The sequence below is a fragment of the Triturus cristatus genome, chromosome 12 (assembly GCF_964204655.1).
Source record: "Triturus cristatus chromosome 12, aTriCri1.1, whole genome shotgun sequence".
Classification (NCBI taxonomy): domain Eukaryota; kingdom Metazoa; phylum Chordata; class Amphibia; order Caudata; family Salamandridae; genus Triturus; species Triturus cristatus.
In genome coordinates, this window is record NC_140595.1 from 774,745,741 (window position 1) to 774,766,413 (window position 20,673).

The 20,673-nt window shown below is 44.3% G+C and overlaps 1 protein-coding gene across 1 annotated transcript in view; it reads left to right on the top strand.

Moving 5' to 3' along the window:
* Nucleotides 1-20,673, top strand: part of DNAH2 (dynein axonemal heavy chain 2) — a 2,945,517-nt gene that overhangs the window by 1,178,296 nt on the left and 1,746,548 nt on the right. Inside the window, exon 44 of the mRNA XM_085638712.1 lies at nucleotides 16,045-16,181. Within this exon, the coding sequence (XP_085494838.1) occupies nucleotides 16,045-16,181 (137 nt within the window). The remainder of the gene's footprint in view (nucleotides 1-16,044; nucleotides 16,182-20,673) is intronic.

Below are 20,673 nucleotides of genomic sequence, written 5' to 3' on the forward strand. Positions count from 1 at the left end.
CTGGCAGCGATATACTGTTTCAGGAGATCTTCTACGGTTCCTTCTCTTTGGTCGCATAGACTGATTAAACAATTTCTCAAGGGTCTGTTTAGGGCTTTCCCTCCCGTGAAGTCTCCACCTCCAACTTGGCAACTCAACATCGTTCTTGCTCAGCTTATGAAACACCCTTTTGAGCCGATACACAGAGCCAACCTCAAGTTTTTCTCTTGGAAAACGGCACTCCTTCTAGCCCTTACATCTGCAAGGCGAGTAAGCGAGCTTCATGCATTCTCAATTCAAGACCCTTTTCTTCAATTCAAACATGATAGGTTTATACTTCGGACTAATCCCAAGTTTGTACCCAAGCTCCCGTCAGACTTTCACCTTAATGAGCCTATAGTCTTACAAACCTTTTTTCCAAATCCTCAAACGGCGGCAGAAAGAGCTCTGCATTCACTGGATCTTAAACGCTGCCTTAAATTCTACCTTGATAGGACAAAGACGTTCCGCAAATCCAACCAACTCTTTGTGGCTTACAGTCTACCTAGGAACAGAGTATTTCTCGGTGGATCTCTGGCGCTATTACTTTCTGTCACCAGCAAGCGGGCCATCCCTTGCACTCGACAGTTCATGCCCATTCCACTAGGGCGATTTCTACCTTCATGGCACTCTTTGCAGGTGTGCCTATCACAGACATTTGCAGAGCGGCAACATGAAAGACGCCACATACATTTACTAAGCATTACTGCTTGGATACGGAACTCATGAAGGATGCTGCAGTGGGACAGGCGGTGTTACGTCATCTATTTCGATAGAGGTGAGCCTTCTTTTCATCCCACCATCCTTTCTTTTACATGCACATTTCTCCATTGTGTTCTCTACTGTTTTCCTTTGATTGCAATTTGTTACTTCTCTACTTTCACATTGATATGTTATTATCTGGTGAACTTGTACATTCTGTTCCATCCCAAATGTGCTTATCATTGCTTGCTACTCTGATTCAGGCATGTGAATCTATGAAAGATACCCTAATACTGGATAGGAAATGCGTTACTTACCTGTAACTGCAGTTATCCAGTATTGGTATCTTTCATAGATTCACATGCAACCCACCCACCTCCCCAGGAAGGGCTCACCTGAATCTCTCAGTGATACATCTACTTAGCACTGTGCTTACAAAAATCTGAGGGACTGGAGCTCCTTCCAGGAAGGTTCCAGAGGGTGGTGATAGCTGATTGGTTGTTCTCTAGAGTTTGGTCCTCATTACAAAAGGACCTGGATATGTTACTAATGTGAGGCCTTTGGCCTATCTCTCTATATGTCTAGTGAGACATTACTTTTCTTATGTACCGGGGACTCCCATCCCGACGACGGGGAATGATTCAGGCATGTGAATCTATGAAAGATACCAATACTGGATAACTGCAGTTACAGGTAAGTAACGCATTTCTTTACTCTCACCTGGGGGCTAGTGCACCGTGATGGAGGGGTGACTAACCGAGGCCCCAGGGAGTGGGTTGCAGGCATGGCACTCAGGGATGGGTTCTATGGAGGTGCACAGAGACTGTGCACTCAAAGCACACAACTCTTGATCTCTAGGGTTCTTGCAAATACTATAAATATTTTACAAGTTTAATACAATGAGTCAATTGCTTGATCAGATGCTTTATCTTGACATATATTTTAAATTAACACATCTTTTAACATCTAATAGCAAACACAGTTGCATAATTCCTCCTGTCCAATAAGCATAAATAATTGTAGGAGAATAAGATCTGCTTTTATGGTTCCCCCCACTTTTTGCTTGATGTAATACTGTTTCTGACTAATCTGACTGGGATCCTGCTAATCAGGACCCCGGTCTCTGTGCTTACTCCCCTAAATTGGTATGATAAGTACTTAGGTACATCCCAGATTGGACACTGGTGTACACTTATCAGTCCGCAGTATATAGTACTAAGGTACCCAGGGCATAGGTACACCAGGGTCCACCATTTGCTGAAGCATGTTTTATGCCACCCACGGGAGACCACTCATTTTGTAGCTGCAGGCCTGTCATTGCAGCCTGTGTAAGCTGGTTCTAGCACCACTTACAAAAGATATAGGTGTCCCTATATCTAAGGTCACTGCACTTAAAACCTATAAGTCACCTTTAAGGCAGGCCTTACAATCCTGAAGGCAGGGTGTCTTCTAGACCTGGACAGCACAACATGGATGCTGCCAACCAGAGACACGATTCTGCTCTTGCTGCTGAGCCAAGTTCGAGCAGGGGAAGGCAGAACAATAGGTATCCTGTTACAAGGAGGTGTGACCACCGCCCGGACAGGGTTTAGTGTATTGGGATAAGGTGGGATCGCTTGCTAGCGCCACTCAGTTTGTTTGAACGGCATACTTGGTGCACTCCTTGCATAGTCCAGTTCAAACCAGCTCAGGGAGCCGTTGGCTCCCGGTCTGGCACGAAACTGGACAAAGGATATGGGGGTATCCTCCCCAATGTCCGACTCCTCCCCTCCTCCAACCCTTTCATTAGGGTGCTTAAGGGCTTACCTAAGGGTGGGTCCTAGATTCGTCGTGGGACAAGATTCATTTCAAGGCACCACTTCTTCAACCGTCTGGGCACTCTGGACTTCGCTCTGGGCAGGAAGGCTGCTACTGGGAAGACTCCTGCTGCTCCTGATCTCATTGTCCTGCTAGTCTGCTGCAACGGCCATGTCTGTGCGCCATATAGGAACCTTCCAAGGCCTGTAGGCATCCAAGACAACTAAAGAAATCTCCCTTTAAGAGAAAGAGTCACTTCCCTGCATCTGCAGGCACAGCAACTAAGCTGACTGGTCTGTTGATCCTGGGCTCCCACGAACTCCGAAAGGCTCAACAACACAGCTGGTGGTTCTTCACATCCTTCGAGGCCTGCCCTGTCCTCTCACCGAGTTTGAGGCCAGTATCCCTCGTCGGAGCTACAGGAAACTAACCCCTGTGCATCACGCCAACTTGCAATTGCAAAGGCTTGTTGGCTTCCTACCACCAAGATCTTCGGGCTCCAAGTAGCCCGAGTCTCAAACATCTGTTACTAAGATCTTCTTCCTCACCGCATCACTTGCATAGTTGGTGAGCTGCTCGAGGTCCTCTCGCAACTCCGGTACCTCCGTCCTGTGGGTCCTCTCAAGGGTCTCCTTTGATTTCTGTCCCCTGCTTGTGGTGAGTCACCTGGACCTTGTTGGTCCCGACACTGCACCATCTTCGCTTTACACGTTGTTTGTAGTTGCCAAGGCTTGTTAGTGCTCCAATGGACGCCGATCCCTCAACTCTCGACATCCGACGTGGGACAGCTTGCAAAAGGCTCCTGGTCTTCCACAGCATCGTCTGCTCCTCACAGCTGCGGCTCCAAGGTCACCGTCCGATCTCCTGCAGCACCCGACATTGTTGGACATTCGTCTTCCATGTCTCCTGGTCACTCTAAGTGGCATAGACTCTGTCCCTTCTGCTTGTAGGTACTTCTCGACTTGAATTCTCCTTTGGATTCCTCTGGACACTTTCACCCTCTCCAGCAGCGGCATCTTCCTGAAGTCCTCCATCGGGTTTGACTGCAGTTTCCGACACCACTTCACACCAATACACCCATCTTCCCTGTTGTAGGTATCCTGGTTCCTAAGGTATCCCCGGGTGGGGTGTCTCTCCAACCTTCTGTCTTCCACGGGGTTTCTTCAGGGTCCAATGGGAAGGGTCCTTCTTCTTCAAATTGCAACTGCGACTTACCCATTGACTTGTATTGAGCACGCAGTCGTGTTCCCACTCTGCACACGGCCTTCGTGGAGTTCCTGGTTACTTACCTCTGGTGGTTCCTTGGGTCCACGGCACTTCTACGTCTTCTGGGTATAGTCTAGACTCGATCGTGGTTCGCATACCACTATTTTAGTATATGGTTTGGTCTCTATCTGGTGACCTCTGTATATTTCGTGCTACTTACCTGTTTCTATTGAAAAGTATTGTGTATGTCTCCTGTTAGGAGATATCTGTATGTGTTAGTAAGTGTTCTATAATAAATATATATTTTTATAACTACACTGTGTGGTTCTTTTTCACTTAATCTAAACCTATAAGATTACGTTCTGGTAAAACGAGCTGCTTTACACTCCTTCTGGACTAAGCCTGAAGCCTGATTTCCACAGCCTCCACTTAGAGAGGTTTCTAAGGTTGTCTAACACAGCTAAATTCACCATAAGGGTTGCCTGAATTGGTGCAGGGTGCCCACTTACATAAGTGTACACCAGATACCAAGCCAGCTTCTCACAACAATGTTACATCACATTGCATTATAATTTCTGTTGAGTTTGTCCCAATGTATTTCGGGCTGTTAGCCCTTCGTCAGGGGAACTGCAAAGTTAAAAGATGTGTTAGTTTAAAATATATGTCAAGATAAAGCATCTGATCAATCAGTTGACTCATCGTAATAAACTTGTGAAATATTTATAGTATTTGCAAGAACCCTAGAGGTCATGAGTTGTGCGCTTTGAGTGCACAGTTTCTGTGCACCTCCATAGAATTGTTTACTACACGGAGACAAGCAGGTTCCGTCACAAAGCAGCACAAAATTGCATAAGATTGATTAAACTATTAAGTATTGTGTAATCCTGAGTGCAAACTGAATACATAGTTTTTCAGACGCTCAGGGATGGGTGCCATGTCGACTCCAAACTTTTCTCTGCACCAAAACTTGCAGTCTGCAATGGCAGTGTGTGGGTGTTAAGGTACAGGGCCCCTAAGGGTGGCACAGTATGTGCTGCAGCCCTTAGAGGCCTTCCCCTGGTCACAGTGTCCTTGGTAACCATGGCACCTTTTACAAAGGTATTACCTGTGACCAGAAATGTGCCAATTGTGGATACAAAGGTACAGCTTTGGGAAAGAACACAGGCCCTAGGAACCTGATTGGCAGGGACCCAGCGCACATCAAGACAGGTTGCATCATGTGTCAGACAAAAAGTGGAGATTAACCATGCAAAACGGGGCACCTTCCTACAGTGAGTCCTCAGATTCCTCGTGAGACAAGACTCAAGACTGAAACCAGGTTACTCTTCGGCCGTCTAGACACTTGGACTTTGCTAGACTTCACCTGAAACCGAGACTGCATCAAGGAAGACTCCTGCTGCTCCTGTTCTTCCAGTCTTCTTCGCCATCTGTGTCTGTGCTTCTTCCAGGATCTTCAACAGACCTGTGGGCATCAAAGACACCCGAAGTAATCTCCCTTGGAGTCAAGGAAATACTTCCCTGCATCTGCAGGCACCGCAACAAAGCTGACAGGTTTCTTGCTCCTGACGTCCCACTGACTTCGAAAGGCTCAGCAACACAGATGGTGGTTCAGCCACTCCCTCGAGGCCTGTCCTGTCCTCTGTGCAATTTTGAGGTCAGTATCCCTAGTCGGAACCGCTGGGACAAACTCCTATGCACCTTGTCGACTTGCCGTTGCCAAGGCTTGTTGGCTCTGCACTCCGGAGATCTCCTGGCTACAAGGAGCTGCAGTCTCCAGCATCTCTTCCTGCTAAGTACAGCGTCCTCATCTCATCCTCTTTACCATGGGCCTTCCTTCTTGCTGAGCTGCTCTAGATCCTCTTGCGACTCCTGTGTCTTCGGTCTGTGGGTCCTCATGAGGGTCTTCTTCTTCTCCAGTTGGCTTCCCTGCTTGCTCGTGCCTGCTCTGCCTCTCCTGCTTGTGGTGAGTCCCTTGGACCTTCCTGGTCCCAATGTTGCCCTTTCATTGCTTTCTCTGCCAGTTGCAGCTGCCAAGGCTTGTTGGTGCTCCCGACGGACACCGAACCCCTGGTTCTAGAGGACTGAAATGGGACAGCTCGTGCACGGCCTGGTCTTCTTCAGCCTTGCCTGGTCCTCACAGCTGCAGTGACAAGGTCACGGTCAACACTTCTGACCCATCTGACATCGTTGGGCATTGCTCTTCCATGCCTCCTGGTCACCTCTGAGTGGCATAGACTCTGTCCCCTCTGCTTACAGGTTCTCCTCTTCAAGAATCCAACCTTGGATTTCACTGGACTCTTGCACAGTTTTTTCCAGCAGCATCTTTCTCGAAGTCCTCTATTGTGGTCTACTGCAGTTTATGGCATCACTTCGCACCTATGCACCCAGTTTCCCTGGCATGGGTATACTGGATCCTGGTGTATCCACGGATGGGGTGACCCTCTAACCTTCTGTCTTTCACAGGATTTCTTCAGGGTCCACTGGGAAGGGTCCTTCTTCTGGAAAACTGCAAACGGAACTTCCTTGTTGACATCTGTTGGGCAAGCGGCTGTGTTTCCACTCTGCACACAGCCCCCGTGGGATTCCTGGGTACTTACCTTGTGTGGTTCCTTGTGTCCCCACTTCCTCTGAGTCTCCTGACCCAAGTCCCGACTTCGGTCGCAGTTTGTATTCCACTTCTTTAATTTATGGTTTTGTCTCCCCCTGAGAAACTACTGTATTTTGTGCTTACTTAAATATTTCTTAGCTATTTGCAATTAAAGTATTGTTGTGTATTTTTGTTGATATCTCTGGATAGGAGATATACCAATGTGTTAGTGAGTGTTGTGTAATAAGTAGACATATTTTTATACACACTCCGTGTTGTTCTTTCCCATTTAACCTACACTACATGATTCAACTGGTAAAATAAGCTGGTTAACACTCCTTTAAGATACACCTGAAGGCTGCTCTCCACAGCTACTACTTTGAGAGCTTTCAAAGGTTATCAAAGACCACTAAATCACTATAAGTGTTGCCTGGATTAGTGCAAGGGGGTTCACTTAAATAAGTGTGCACCTTATACTAAGTCGGTCTCCTACAATGTGGTACAAGGATACGTATTGCATAGGTTTTTCCCTTCCCTTTTTCCTCTGTTGGTGGGCTGGATGCTCAAGAGGTAATTTGCTTGTGATGCTTCTTCCGGTTAGGAAGTTTGCCTATGCCTCATTCTTCTTTGGAAGCAGTTTGGTATGCTGGTATGCATTACTTTTGATTTTCAGTATCTCTTATAGGGACATCTTGCTTATGCCCTATCGGAGACCTTTAATCCAGAGAGTATGCTTATTCTTTACACCTACTCTGAATTTCCACTTCAGTGGAATTTTGGGTCTGATTTGGCCAAGATTTCTACTAGGACGTTCTTGTTTGATTGGTCCTTCATTTGATTGCCGTCGTTTTCGCTAGTTTTCGCTGGGTGTGCGTTAGTTGATTTTTGCAAAGGTTATACTACCCTATGAGGGGGTTATGCCAACTTTACCAAGTTGTATGTTCCTGTCCTGGTCATGTTTTTTTGCTTGATATGTATTTCTCTTTCTTGGGGTCGTTACATATGGCAGGTTCAAGGACTCTATTTTGGATTGTTTTATATTTTTTTGAATGATTATATTACTAATGCACACCTCCATTTATGGACGTTCTATGGTCCACTTTCATTCTTAGAACATGGTTGTTCCACAATCACTGCTTGTAATATTATCTGGAATCCAGTGTCAGAATATTTTATCTTAGGGGTTAGCTTTTACGACCATGTCCGGCATTTTCTGGGAGGATTTCTTCCTTTCTTAAAGAGAATGTTCACCTCTATGGTTCTCCTCTTCATTAAGAACATCCTGAGTTTTCCATTCCATATACTTTGATATGCTGGTATGATTACACTTTTCCTGTTGGGAGGTTGGATGTCGTTGTCTCATTGGGGACATTTTCTTTCACTAGACCAAGTTTCCATAGGAAGAGCATTTTTTGTTTTACTTATAACTTTGGAGTTGTTTGATGAACCTTCATGAAATTTTCCAAACTAATTCTTTGTTCCTATCAGCTCCTATGTTGAAAGTTTGGGGGTGATTCGTCAAGGGGGGGGGGCATAGAAAAAGGGGGGTCCCAAAACTTGTTTTCTCCATGCAATTTCCATAGGAAACTTTAGACAAGGCTACAGGTCGAACGGGTGAACGGAATTACCCCAAATTTGGTAGGGAGAAGGGTCTTGGTCTAGAAAGCACGCTTTTGTTTATTTGGTGTGAATCCGTTCAGTAGTTTTGGAGAAATATCGAAATTTGCAGATATCGATATTTGGGAATTCTACCATCTGAATCGCTGAGGCGTTACGAGCACAAGCTTGCTGGTTATTGGCTGCGAACGGTTGCAACTAGGAAGTGTTGGCAGCCATTTTGTGATTCCGTTGAAGCGACTAAGGGAAAAAAGGGCGAAAAAAGTAGGAAAGAGGAGGGTAGGAGCGCTGTGAGCTCTGTGAGACAATGTCTGTTGCCTACAGGATTGCATCAACTGCAATAGCGACTCGATCTCAATTGTAAACACTGCTGTCTGCAGTGTAGGCCAGAGAGAGTGGTCAGCAAGGGTCCACAGCCACGTGACGTTGACTTGAGCTGCCCAGTTTGTCATACGCGAAGCAACAAAAAGCATGTGCAGAGCCTGCGATGATGCGTATGCATGGTGCGGACAGAGCACACTGGAGCAATGTCTTTTGCCTACAGGACTGCGTCATCTACAATAGCAACTCGATCTGAATTGTGAACACTACTGTCTGCAGTGTAAATTGAAGGCAGTAGTCAGCAGAGTCATCCATGAATACTTTTTCTCACTTCCTCTTCACAAAATACAATAACATAAATTACCAAAAACTCTGCAATAAATAAATCAAAACAATTTGAATTGCGATCTCTGCTGTCCACAGTGTAGACTTCTTATTCAGTGTTCTTTTCCACTACCAAGACGAATTGTCTCATTGTACTAAACCTATAACTCATCTAAAAAAAGTTCTTCAAGCAAGTATACTAAAAGGATATTGTGTATATTTCAATAGACGTTGTAGTCAGTTGCCTACTGGATTCTGTAATTAAACAATCACCACTCGATCTGAATTGTGAGCCCTGCTGACCGCAGTGTAGGCCAGAGGCAGTGGTCATTAACGCCTCACAGCCACGTGCTGTTGGATTCGGAAGCACAGAGTTGGTTGCATCTGATCGGAGGGGGTACAGAATAATCATCACGCACCTACTAAATAATCCATTCAGGCACTTGTAAATCCACTCATTCTTCAATACACCTTGGCATAGATATATATGAAAAATATTTAAACTTTACAGAAACACACATTCACTGAATGATGTCATCAGTGATGTCATCAGTAATGTCATTTGAGATGTAATCAGTGATGTCACTGATCATGTCATGAGTGATGTAATATGTGACGTCATCACCAGTGCATTGCGGACGCGCGAGTTATAGTTAGCTCAACTAACTATAACGGGCGAATTTCTCTGGTTTTATATGAGTCAAATGTCCAACTAACTATAACGTCCCTGAAACCTATGGTTTTTAGTGAATTTCAAAGGTTTTTTAAAGGCTAATTCCTAACTATAACGTCTGTAAAACCTATGGTTTTTTCAGTGAAAAAAAAAACAAAAACAAAAAAAGAAAATATATATATATATAGATATATATATATATATATATATATCACAGCTTCCAAGTCTCACCAACGCTGCCGAACTCCAGGGCGGGTGCAATAATCCACTAGCGTGAAGGTGAGATCACGTAAAACATCAAAGCTAGCAGGTGTGGAGCACTTTCGGGACAAAGGATTTTATTTCAACAAGCAAATGCATTTCGGCATTTTCGCCTTCTTCAGTGCTTTTCTTAATGGCATGCAAATACAGCGTTTCATTTAAAGTATGTCCAAGTTGATTTGATTGGACCACCACAGTGACGTAGCAAGTGACGAAGGACTGCAACACTCCTTGATCCAAATACCAAATACGCTGGCTGCCATGTCTGTGTATGTTGATTACAGTTTAAACCTTGGGGCACATTTCGTTTTTCTTAGATTTACTACATTTTTTACAGTCTCTCATAGACAATCTGTAGATTTATCTTATATAGAGGAAAAACGCAAGTGCAGCATGTCCCTTTTATCATGGCTCGATATTAGCAGTCTCAAGTCAATTGCATGGCCTCTGTGTCTCCCAGCACAGCGCGATGATAGCCACTTCTCTGTCCCTCGCCCAACCGTTGTGTAGAATTCGAATTAGCCCACAAGTAAAAGTCTGTATGACTCCATACCTCCAATTCAATAATTGGCGGCGGCCTGGCCGATAGGGAAAACATTCAGCTACACAACGGCGGTTCAGGCAGTAATTAAATCACAGCTTCCAAGTCTCACCAACGCTGCCGAACTCCAGGGCGGGTGCAATAATCCACTAGCTTGAAGGTGAGATCACGTAAAACATCAAAGCTACCAGGTGTGGAGCACTCTCGGGACAAAGGATTTTATTTCAACAAGCAAATGCATTTCGGCATTTTCGCCTTCTTCAGTGCTTTTCTTAATGGCATGCAAATACAGCGTTTCATTTAAAGTATGTCCAAGTTGATTTGCTTGGACCACCACAGTGACGTAGCATGTGACGAAGGACTGCAACACTCCTTGATCCAAATACCAAATACGCTGGCTGCCATGTCTGTGTATGTTGATTACAGTTTGAACCTTGGGGCACATTTCGTTTTTCTTAGATTTACTACATTTTTTACAGTCTCTCATAGACAATCTGTAGATTTATCTTATATAGAGGAAAAATGCAAGTGCAGGATGTCCCTTTTATCATGGCTCGATATTAGCAGTCTCAAGTCAATTGCATGGCCTCTGTGTCTCCCAGAACAGCGCGATGATAGCCACTTCTCTGTCCCTCGCCCAACCGTTGTGTAGAATTCGAATTAGCCCACAACGGTTGGGCGAGGGACAGAGAAGTGGCTATCATCGCGCTGTGCTGGGAGACACAGAGGCCATACAATTGACTTGAGACTGCTAATATCGAGCCATGATAAAAGGGACATCCTGCACTTGCGTTTTTCCTCTATATAAGATAAATCTACAGATTGTCTATGAGAGACTGTAAAAAATGTAGTAAATCTAAGAAAAACGAAATGTGCCCCAAGGTTCAAACTGTAATCAACATACACAGACATGGCAGCCAGCGTATTTGGTATTTGGATCAAGGAGTGTTGCAGTCCTTCGTCACTTGCTACGTCACTGTGGTGGTCCAATCAAATCAACTTGGACATACTTTAAATGAAGCGCTGTATTTGCATGCCATTAAGAAAAGCACTGAAGAAGGCGAAAATGCCGAAATGCATTTGCTTGTTGAAATAAAATCCTTTGTCCCGAAAGTGCTCCACACCTGGTAGCTTTGATGTTTTACGTGATCTCACCTTCACGCTAGTGGATTATTGCACCCGCCCTGGAGTTCGGCAGCGTTGGTGAGACTTGGAAGCTGTGATTTAATTACTGCCTGAACCGCCGTTGTGTAGCTGAATGTTTTCCCTATCGGCCAGGAGGCCGCCAATTATTGAATTGGAGGTATGGAGTCATACAGACTTTTACTTGTGGGCTAATTCGAATTCTACACAACGGTTGGGCGAGGGACAGAGAAGTGGCTATCATCGCGCTGTGCTGGGAGACACAGAGGCCATGCAATTGACTTGAGACTGCTAATATCGAGCCATGATAAAAGGGACATCCTGCACTTGCGTTTTTCCTCTATATAAGATAAATCTACAGATTGTCTATGAGAGACTGTAAAAAATGTAGTAAATCTAAGAAAAACGAAATGTGCCCCAAGGTTTAAACTGTAATCAACATACACAGACATGGCAGCCAGCGTATTTGGTATTTGGATCAAGGAGTGTTGCAGTCCTTCGTCACTTGCTACGTCACTGTGGTGGTCCAATCAAATCAACTTGGACATACTTTAAATGAAGCGCTGTATTTGCATGCCATTAAGAAAAGCACTGATGAAGGCGAAAATGCCGAAATGCATTTGCTTGTTGAAATAAAATCCTTTGTCCCGAGACTGCTCCACACCTGGTAGCTTTGATGTTTTACGTGATCTCACCTTCACGCTAGTGGATTATTGCACCCGCCCTGGAGTTCGGCAGCGTTGGTGAGACTTGGAAGCTGTGATTTAATTACTGCCTGAACCGCCGTTGTGTAGCTGAATGTTTTCCCTATCGGCCAGGAGGCCGCCAATTATTGAATTGGAGGTATGGAGTCATACAGACTTTTACTTGTGGGCTAATTCGAATTCTACACAACGGTTGGGCGAGGGACAGAGAAGTGGCTATCATCGCGCTGTGCTGGGAGACACAGAGGCCATGCAATTGACTTGAGACTGCTAATATCGAGCCATGATAAAAGGGACATCCTGCACTTGCGTTTTTCCTCTATATAAGATAAATCTACAGATTGTCTATGAGAGACTGTAAAAAATGTAGTAAATCTAAGAAAAACGAAATGTGCCCCAAGGTTCAAACTGTAATCAACATACACAGACATGGCAGCCAGCGTATTTGGTATTTGGATCAAGGAGTGTTGCAGTCCTTCGTCACTTGCTACGTCACTGTGGTGGTCCAATCAAATCAACTTGGACATACTTTAAATGAAGTGCTGTATTTGCATGCCATTAAGAAAAGCACTGAAGAAGGCGAAAATGCCGAAATGCATTTGCTTGTTGAAATAAAATCCTTTGTCCCGAGAGTGCTCCACACCTGGTAGCTTTGATATATATATATATATATATATATATATATATATATATATATATATATATATATATATATATATTATATTTAGATAGATAGATAGATAGATAGATAGATAGATAGATAGATAGATAGATAGATAGATAGATAGATAGATAAACAGATACCCTCATCAGTTTTACGGTCAGATTTCGATTCCATCTAGTATACCTTGCAGTCAAATATTCCAACTGTATATCTCTTTTTGAGATGTCCATGGTTTGGGTTGTACTCCTTTTGATGTAATGGTGGTCGTAAGTGTTTGCTGTTGGAAAGGTTTAATTTTCCTGTGTTTTCTTTTACACTGATGAAAGTAACAGCCTCTCAGGATATTTTTGGGCAGTTAGTATTATCTTAATGCTACGTCACCCAGGGTGTGTTATTGAAGGTGTGACCTTCCTTTCTTTTGTTCTATTTCGATTTTCTGTTGTGTAGGTATCATGGGTTAGTTTTTCAGTTCCATTTGATCTATGCGGGCATATGGCGTACACACTGGTGTAATGTATCTGTTTTGTGCATTTTTATATATAGCTTTGCTATATACAATAAGGCAGGATGTGTACTATGTTCTTTGCAAATCTTACTATGAGTTTCAATTTGCTTCTCTCTTCACCGTAGTTTTATCAGGGACTTTATGTCATATCCTGTAGCTATAGGTCTATATACGCCTATATAGAGACCTATATCTACAGGATATTCAAATCATTTAAAGTTCCGCAAACTGCTGAAAACCTGGTTGTTCTAACTCGGTCTGATTACCTGTCCATCATTGGAATTTCTGCAGGCGCTTTGAAACCTACGGGTGATTTACGCGCCTTATAAATGCCAATACAAATAGAAATACAAAATATGACATACAGTCACCGATAAAACTACGGTGAAGAGAGAAGCAAACCACAACTCAAAGTAAGATTTGCAAAAAACTAAATATATATGTATATCATTATTTATGGCAGATTCATAACTGGATAACTGCCATCTTTCCTTCTTTACAGGTTCTATGCTTTGTAGGGCCCGTGTAGTGGTCATCATATCTAATGACGTTTTCTTCAAGGATAGATTTTGATTTGCACCAGTTTTTGTTCTTGGGTTGGTCTTTCCGACGATATATGCGTTTATTCATCTACGGTCTAATGCGGATGAATTCTGGAACCTATTTTTACTGGATTTCCTTGGACAGGTTCTTTTGAATACTTTGTTACTGGTGTATGGAACTGTAGTTTACAGGGAATATTGTTATTGCCTTTGGCCCTTCTAATCCTTAGGCTCATTTCACCAATTAGGGGTCATGTACTACTGTCCTACTGCTGACTGATACAGTTTGATTCAGCTAGCCTTGGGGCATGGCTTTTTCATGTCTGTAGGGTTGTTTTATTTACATTGTGGTTCTTGCCACAGTTTTTATAAGGAGCTCATGCTTTTTTTTTATGTAATTCCTACATACATCTTGTCTATTGTTAATTTAGACCGGCTGGCTCTTTCTGTGAACCTTTGTAGGATTAGTTTGCAGACCCTCCTACGGGTGGATATAGCTATGGTATTTAATTCAAATTTAAGAAATCTGCGGCTAGATGTCTCTATCAGATGAACAAGTTACTTTACTTCGTTAACGCATTATCTGGTAGATACATTTTCTAGCCATAGATTCATTAACGCCGTACCCATCCTCCCCACTCTGAGAATGATTTGTAGTGTAAGAGGTATTTCCTTTTACAACCCTGGTTAATACACCGGTGGTCAGTGTTTCAAGTAGCTATGTGCTTTGTCGAACCATTTTATCTTTCCTTAGGAACTTTGTCCAGCTGTGAGGGTTTTACCCTTTTTCAGCACTGGTTTTATACACCAGTGATCGTTCGTTCATGTAGTTGTGTGATTCAGCGAACCATTTGGTCTTACCTTGTAGGTCTTGACTTGGTATTGCTATACCATTCATGTCTGTTTTCTAGTTACTGTTTCAAAGATACATTGATCTATTTTGGCACACTGTTTCTACACCCAGTTTCTATAGTGGCTCAGCATTATGACGCAGAAGGTTTTACAGAAGAACCTTACATCCGTGCGCCCGAGGGGACGTATATTACTCTACTGACGTCACAACCCGTAGTCAACATCATCACAGAGCTGTACGACGGCATCCTCGGTGCACTGAGGTACTGCTGATAAATGTTTGGATCCAGTCTGATGCCTAGGGAGAATTCAAAAGTTAAGGAATATGCGGCTCGACTAAGTCTCTACCAGATAGTGCGTTACTCAAGATAAGTAACTTGTTCAACAGTGGCATAAATGCACCAAGGTATTCTGACATGTAGTCAACATCATGTAACACCAGTGTGACACCTTTTGAATATAGTGGCAGCTTCCTACCCTCACTCCAACTTCCATAGTAAAGTGACAGTATAAAACATATTATCTGGTAAAGACTTCTAGCTGCAGATTGCTTACCTTTGAATATCCCAGACGTCAGACTGGATCCGGAAACGTTTTTGTGAGCGGTACCCCTGCCTGCCATCAGATGGATCCGTTCAGTTCCACACGGCGTCATCAGCGTCGGATGTGACATCGCAGTCAACTATATAGGTGCCACCCAGGCGTGCGGACATCAGTTGTTTTCTTTCCGTGCCAATCAGCGCTGAGCTGGAGCAGAGCTACCCCTCTGTCTCTTTTTGGCAGACTTTTTTTATACATTTTGTTGAGGATTTATTCTCGTGTGTCAAGAGAATGTCCTCTAGAAAAGTAGATATCAAGCCGTGTGGCACCTTTCACCATGCCATATCGGTTACCGACCCGCACCTTGTGTACATAACAGTGTATTGAGCGCGACCACTACACAAAGTCGTTTTTGGACTGCTGGCCCATGGCACCAAAGGCTTTGAGGGAGCAGTCACTAAAGCTCCTTGCAGCCTGGCAGTCAACGCCAATTAGCACGACGCCTAGGTGGTCTCGGTCCCGATTCAGGAAAGGAACGTCGCGGGACCGCTTCTGGAGCCCCAAATCTTCCTCGTTGCACTCGAGGTCCTCGGGACACTCAGGGAAGAAGCGCTTTACAGGCATGGTTGTGCAGAGCCGTTGGCAGGTCTGACTCTATGAATTGCCCTGTTTCTGGGAGCCAGGGTTACCCCTCTCAAATAAAAGAGTTTTATGAGGCCATGCACCAAGTATTTGAGCGGACTGAGCCCTCAGGTGTGCCTTCTGGCCCTGAGGGGTCAGAAGAGGCTCATTAGGTTCCGCGCCAATGGTCTGGCCTTGGCTTCAGTGGGGTCTCATGGATCAGATCCAATGTCTATGAATATGCAGAGAGTGAAAAAATTAGCATCAGAGGCAATGTTGTTGAAGGTAGGTAACGTTTCCTTCAAATTGTTGTTTGCACAATGTGTGTATGTCTTTCCTACCTTAAGTCTCTCTTCTTCCACTATTGTGAGTTTACAGAGCAGTTTGCAAAGCACTGATATTCGTTTCTCCTTTTCCAACCTCTAGATGAGAAGCCAGATGAGAAATGGATCATTTTTGACGGCCCAGTGGACACTTTGTGGATTGAAAGTATGAATTCTGTCATGGATGACAACAAAGTGCTGACTCTCATTAATGGAGAGCGTATAGCTATGCCGGAGCAGGTAAGAGTTTGTGTGCACACTTCTTCTTTCTTTAGAATGGAAATATTCTGAATTCATGTCTTCAGAAGAGTAATTGATCTGTATGACTGAGGTGAAATTCATTGTGTGGGCTTAAGATTACTTTGTGTTCTGATGACCTTTTGAGAGCAGGTTCAATGTCTTTGCACTTTTAAGTTATGTCTCAGTCAACACACAAGGAAAGCATTGGCAAAGCCAATAAGTCTCTGCAATGATCGAGCTATTAGCCTTGTCAATGTGAATGTCTTTTAGCCATGTTGTCTAGCAGCACATCTGTTGTTCAACATGGCTGAAAGTTACTGAAAGCCCACAATCACAGGATTATGAGCCAACGCCGAGCCTCTTCACACCCGCATGTTGAGTTTACTGTCCTGCAACTCTTAACACAAAAAAGCGATATGACGTGGCCTGCGCTGGCTGCATCATAACGTTTTTTTTCAGTGACTTTCAGCCATGCTGAACAGCAAATGTGCTGCTCGACAGCACTGTCTAAAGACATTCACGTTGACCAGGCCAGTAGTGCAGGCATTGCCGAGATCTATTGACTTTGCCATTGCTTGTTCGGTGTTAACGGGGTCTTGCTGAACAAATGTGGAAGTGATACAGAGAAACAGTTGAGGAGCTTTGAAGTGAAGTGAGGGTGGGGCATAACGGAAAAAGCTACTGACAGGGGAACTGGAGAACCAGGTTCAACTATCGGGGTCAGCTGAACAATTTGCGATTTGGGGCAAATTATTTATGGTTCCCTCTACCGAAAGCAATGAATGTGTCACTGTGTAATGTAACTAGTGTGCACTTAAAGTGGTCCAGTACCTAAGGCTGATGTTAGCACTATGGCAAGAAAGAGGATGGAACATGTGCTCCAATACCATTGGATCGTGCAAATTGTTTTTTAATTAAAGTAGCAGTGATGAGGAAGGTATGTTATGATATGTTATTGCAATTTATAGAGTGCAACTGTTACCCAAGGGTGTCCTGGCGCTGTGTGAAGTCCTACAGAGGCCCGCGGGAGAGAGACCATTCATGAGATTACGAAGAGAAAAGCCAAGTTTTTAAGGCCTTCCTAAAAGAGAATAGGTTTGTTGTGGATCTGAGATGTAGCGGAAGGCCATTCCAGGCCTTCGCTTCGCAGGCCACAAAACTTCTACCCCCCCAGCTAGCTTTGCTTACTCTGGGTACCGAAATCAGCTTTGCTTCTGTTGAGCGTAGCGGTCTTTTAGGTACATACCAAACAAATGATTGTTTAAGGAACTCTGGGCCGACTCCATGGAGTGCTTTGTGGACCAAGCACAGGGCTTTAAACTGAATCCGTTTTCTTATGGGCAACCAATGAAGCCTTTTAACCTCAGCCGAGATAGAGACATATTTTGGTGTACCTGTAATCAACCGAGCCGCTGCATTCTGAATGATTTGTAGTTTGTGCATGAGCCCCTCTTGCAGAGTGAGGTAAAGCCCATTACAGTAGTCAAGCCTAGACAAGGCTAGGGTAATGATGACTGTTTGTATACTGTCTTTGGGGAGGTATGGCATTATTTTCCTGCATGCTCCGAGAGTATAGGAGGTAGAGGATACCACCGCATTCACCTGGTCTTTAAAACTGAGTTTATCATCAACCCAGACCCCCAGATTTTTTGCTTTTTTCTTGGGGGTGGGTAGGGGGCCCAGTGAGTCCAGCCACCATGCAGGAGTCCAAAAACTGGGGTCATTACCGAACAGCACCACTTCAGTTTTTCCGGAGTTAAGTTTAAGACAGTTCTCGGCCATCCAGCTGCCTACAGCTGACATGCACTCTTGGAGACGTGATGCTGTTCTCATCATTGACAATGGCAGTAATGACACCACAATTTGGTTGTCATCTGTGTAAGAGGTTAGGGAGAAGCCGTATGATTTAATAAGTGGGGCCAATGATGAGACATAGGTATTGAAAAGCGTTGGGCTCAAAGAGGAGCCCTGAGGGACTTCACACGGCAAAGAGAACGGTTTGGAAGAATATTCCCATAACGCAACTGTTTGAATTCTGTTAGAAAGAAAGGATTCAAGCAAATCCCAGGCGGTACCATGGATTGCAATCTCCAAACGGTCCATCAATAAAACGTGATGGACCGTATCAAAGGCCGCAGAGAGATCTAGCATGATCATCACCGCTTTACCTCCTAAATCAAGTACGGACCTGATCTCTTCTGTGGACTTGATAAGAGCTGACTCGGTGCTGTGCCCAGCTCTAAAGCCATATTCCGAGGGATCCAGCGCCTGTGAATCTAGCAGGAACCTACTAAGTTGTGTGTTCATGAGTTTCTCTGCCACTTTCACCGGGAGACGGAGTCTAGAGATCGGTCTAAAGTTATTTGGGTCTTTAGGGTCCCGAGTAGCTTTTTGAAGCACAGGCAATATTGATGCGCTTTTCCAAATTTTGGGAAAGTAGCCTTCAGAAAACATAGAATTTATGACGGAAGATAGAGCCAAAGCAACTGGTTCCGACGCCAGTTTTATAATGGAAATTGGACAGGGGTCATAAGGAGAACCTGATTTCGTTGTCCTAATGAGATTTAAGGTTTCCATAGGTGTTGCGGGGCAAACCTATCAAAATGTACCTAAGAGCCCTTTCCTAATTGACCGTCATCGGACTGGAGGGTGATGGATTTGGCTGTCGCATTTGTGAAAATTGACTCCACTTTGAGCTGGAAGAATTGAGCAATTTTGTCACATAATTCCTGACTCGCAGTGATAGTAGGAGTAGCCGGGTATGCCAGAGATGTAACCGTTTTAAATAGTTCTTTGCTTGAATTTTTGGCAAGGTTAATTCGATTGGTGAAGAACTCTTGTTTAGCTTTTAGACGCAACTGTTTATAGTGAGCTATGCTGAGTTTGTATTCGTTCTTATCACTGTCATGATATTCCTTCCTCCAGTTTCTTTCTAGGTGTTTGCAAACCAATTTTTGGTCTCTTAGTTCTTGAGAGTACCAGGGGGAGGATGGGCGTGCCCTATTAGGGCGGATGAGTTTTTTTGGAGCGAGCTTATTGCCGGCTGCCTCAACCCATATGGTATATGATTGGGCTGCTTCATCCAAATCTGTAGAGAAAGAAGGCGATGTTGCAGTTAACAGCTCCTGCAATTCCTCAGCATTTATCTTGTTCCAGGCTCTCCTAGTCATTTGTATTTTTTTTCTGGTTGACATGTGTGATGGTTGGGAGCAGTGAGCTCAAATAGCATTGCCTTGTGATCTGACCAAACTACTGGGAGAATGCCCGTAAAGGGCAGTTGTGTTTCGTCAGATAAGATGCCGTTGAGTGTGTGCCCGACCTTATGTGTAGCACCGATCACCAGTTGCTCTAGACCAACATTGCTCATCATGTCCTGCAAATTAGTGGTATCACGATCAGAGAGTATTTCCAAGTAGAAATTAAAATCTCCGAGTATCGTGTGTGAGTTGGCACTCAGTGCATTTGCCAGTATGCTGTCTGCTTGCCTACGAAATTGGCTTCTAGGGCCTGGCGCTCTATAAATGAGAGTGCTTATGAAGGTAAAGTGGTGTGAGAGGTAGAAACAGAAGTCTAATGCTTCATATTCCGAGTTAACAAGTAGATTAAAAGAAGCCCTTATTGAATTGTGGTAGATGACCACTAGGCCACCCCCTTTCCTATTTGGCCTATTCAGTGTGTAACAAAGGTAATCAGGCGGGGTGGCTTTAGCCAAGTCCGGGCCCGAGGCATCATCTGTCCAGGATCCTGTGACAAATTAAATGCTTATTTCCTCATCGACAATTAATGTTTCACACTCGGAGTTGTGTTTAACTAAAGATCGGGCATTTATAAGGACACATTTCCAAACTTGATTAGGCAGTATATTTTTTTTATATCTGCCGATTTTAGTTGAGGATTTAATTGGTTGTAGTATTAGTTCAGGCAGATTGGTACCACAACCCGGACATGTCAGCTGGGAGTGTGGAAGACAGTACGCAGGTTGGAGATATAAACAACTGGAGTGTTTGTTGGTATTGAAGCTATGAAGTGTTTCACTAGAATAAGCAGTTATGCTTGGTTTCCCTGAGTAAAATTGGACAGGGGGACTGGCGCTAGGCGCGGCCCTGGCGTGGACGGGTGCAGACGGGCTTGCCTTAGGCGCGCCTTTGGCGCACCAGCGGCACGCCCGCTGCGCGTGTCCACTGCACGCGCTTGCGCCAGCCTCATTATTTGTAGAGTCAGGGGTGAAAAAGACTGGTCCAGTGACCTGCCTCCTCCCAAGATGGCGTCCCGCGTGGAACAGCGGTCTCCGGGAGAGAGTATGTGTGCAAAAATCGCAAATATAGTCTTTTAAGAGTGCAAGTATCGCCGTTTGCAGTTTAAAATGTTTTAACAATTAAAAACAGTTAAAAGCAGAAAAAACAAAGGCAATTTCGCAATAAGTGTTTTGGGGGGACGGGTCAAGCAGGGAAGCAGGAAGGGATGGGGAGATGGGCAAGCAATGATGGGAGAG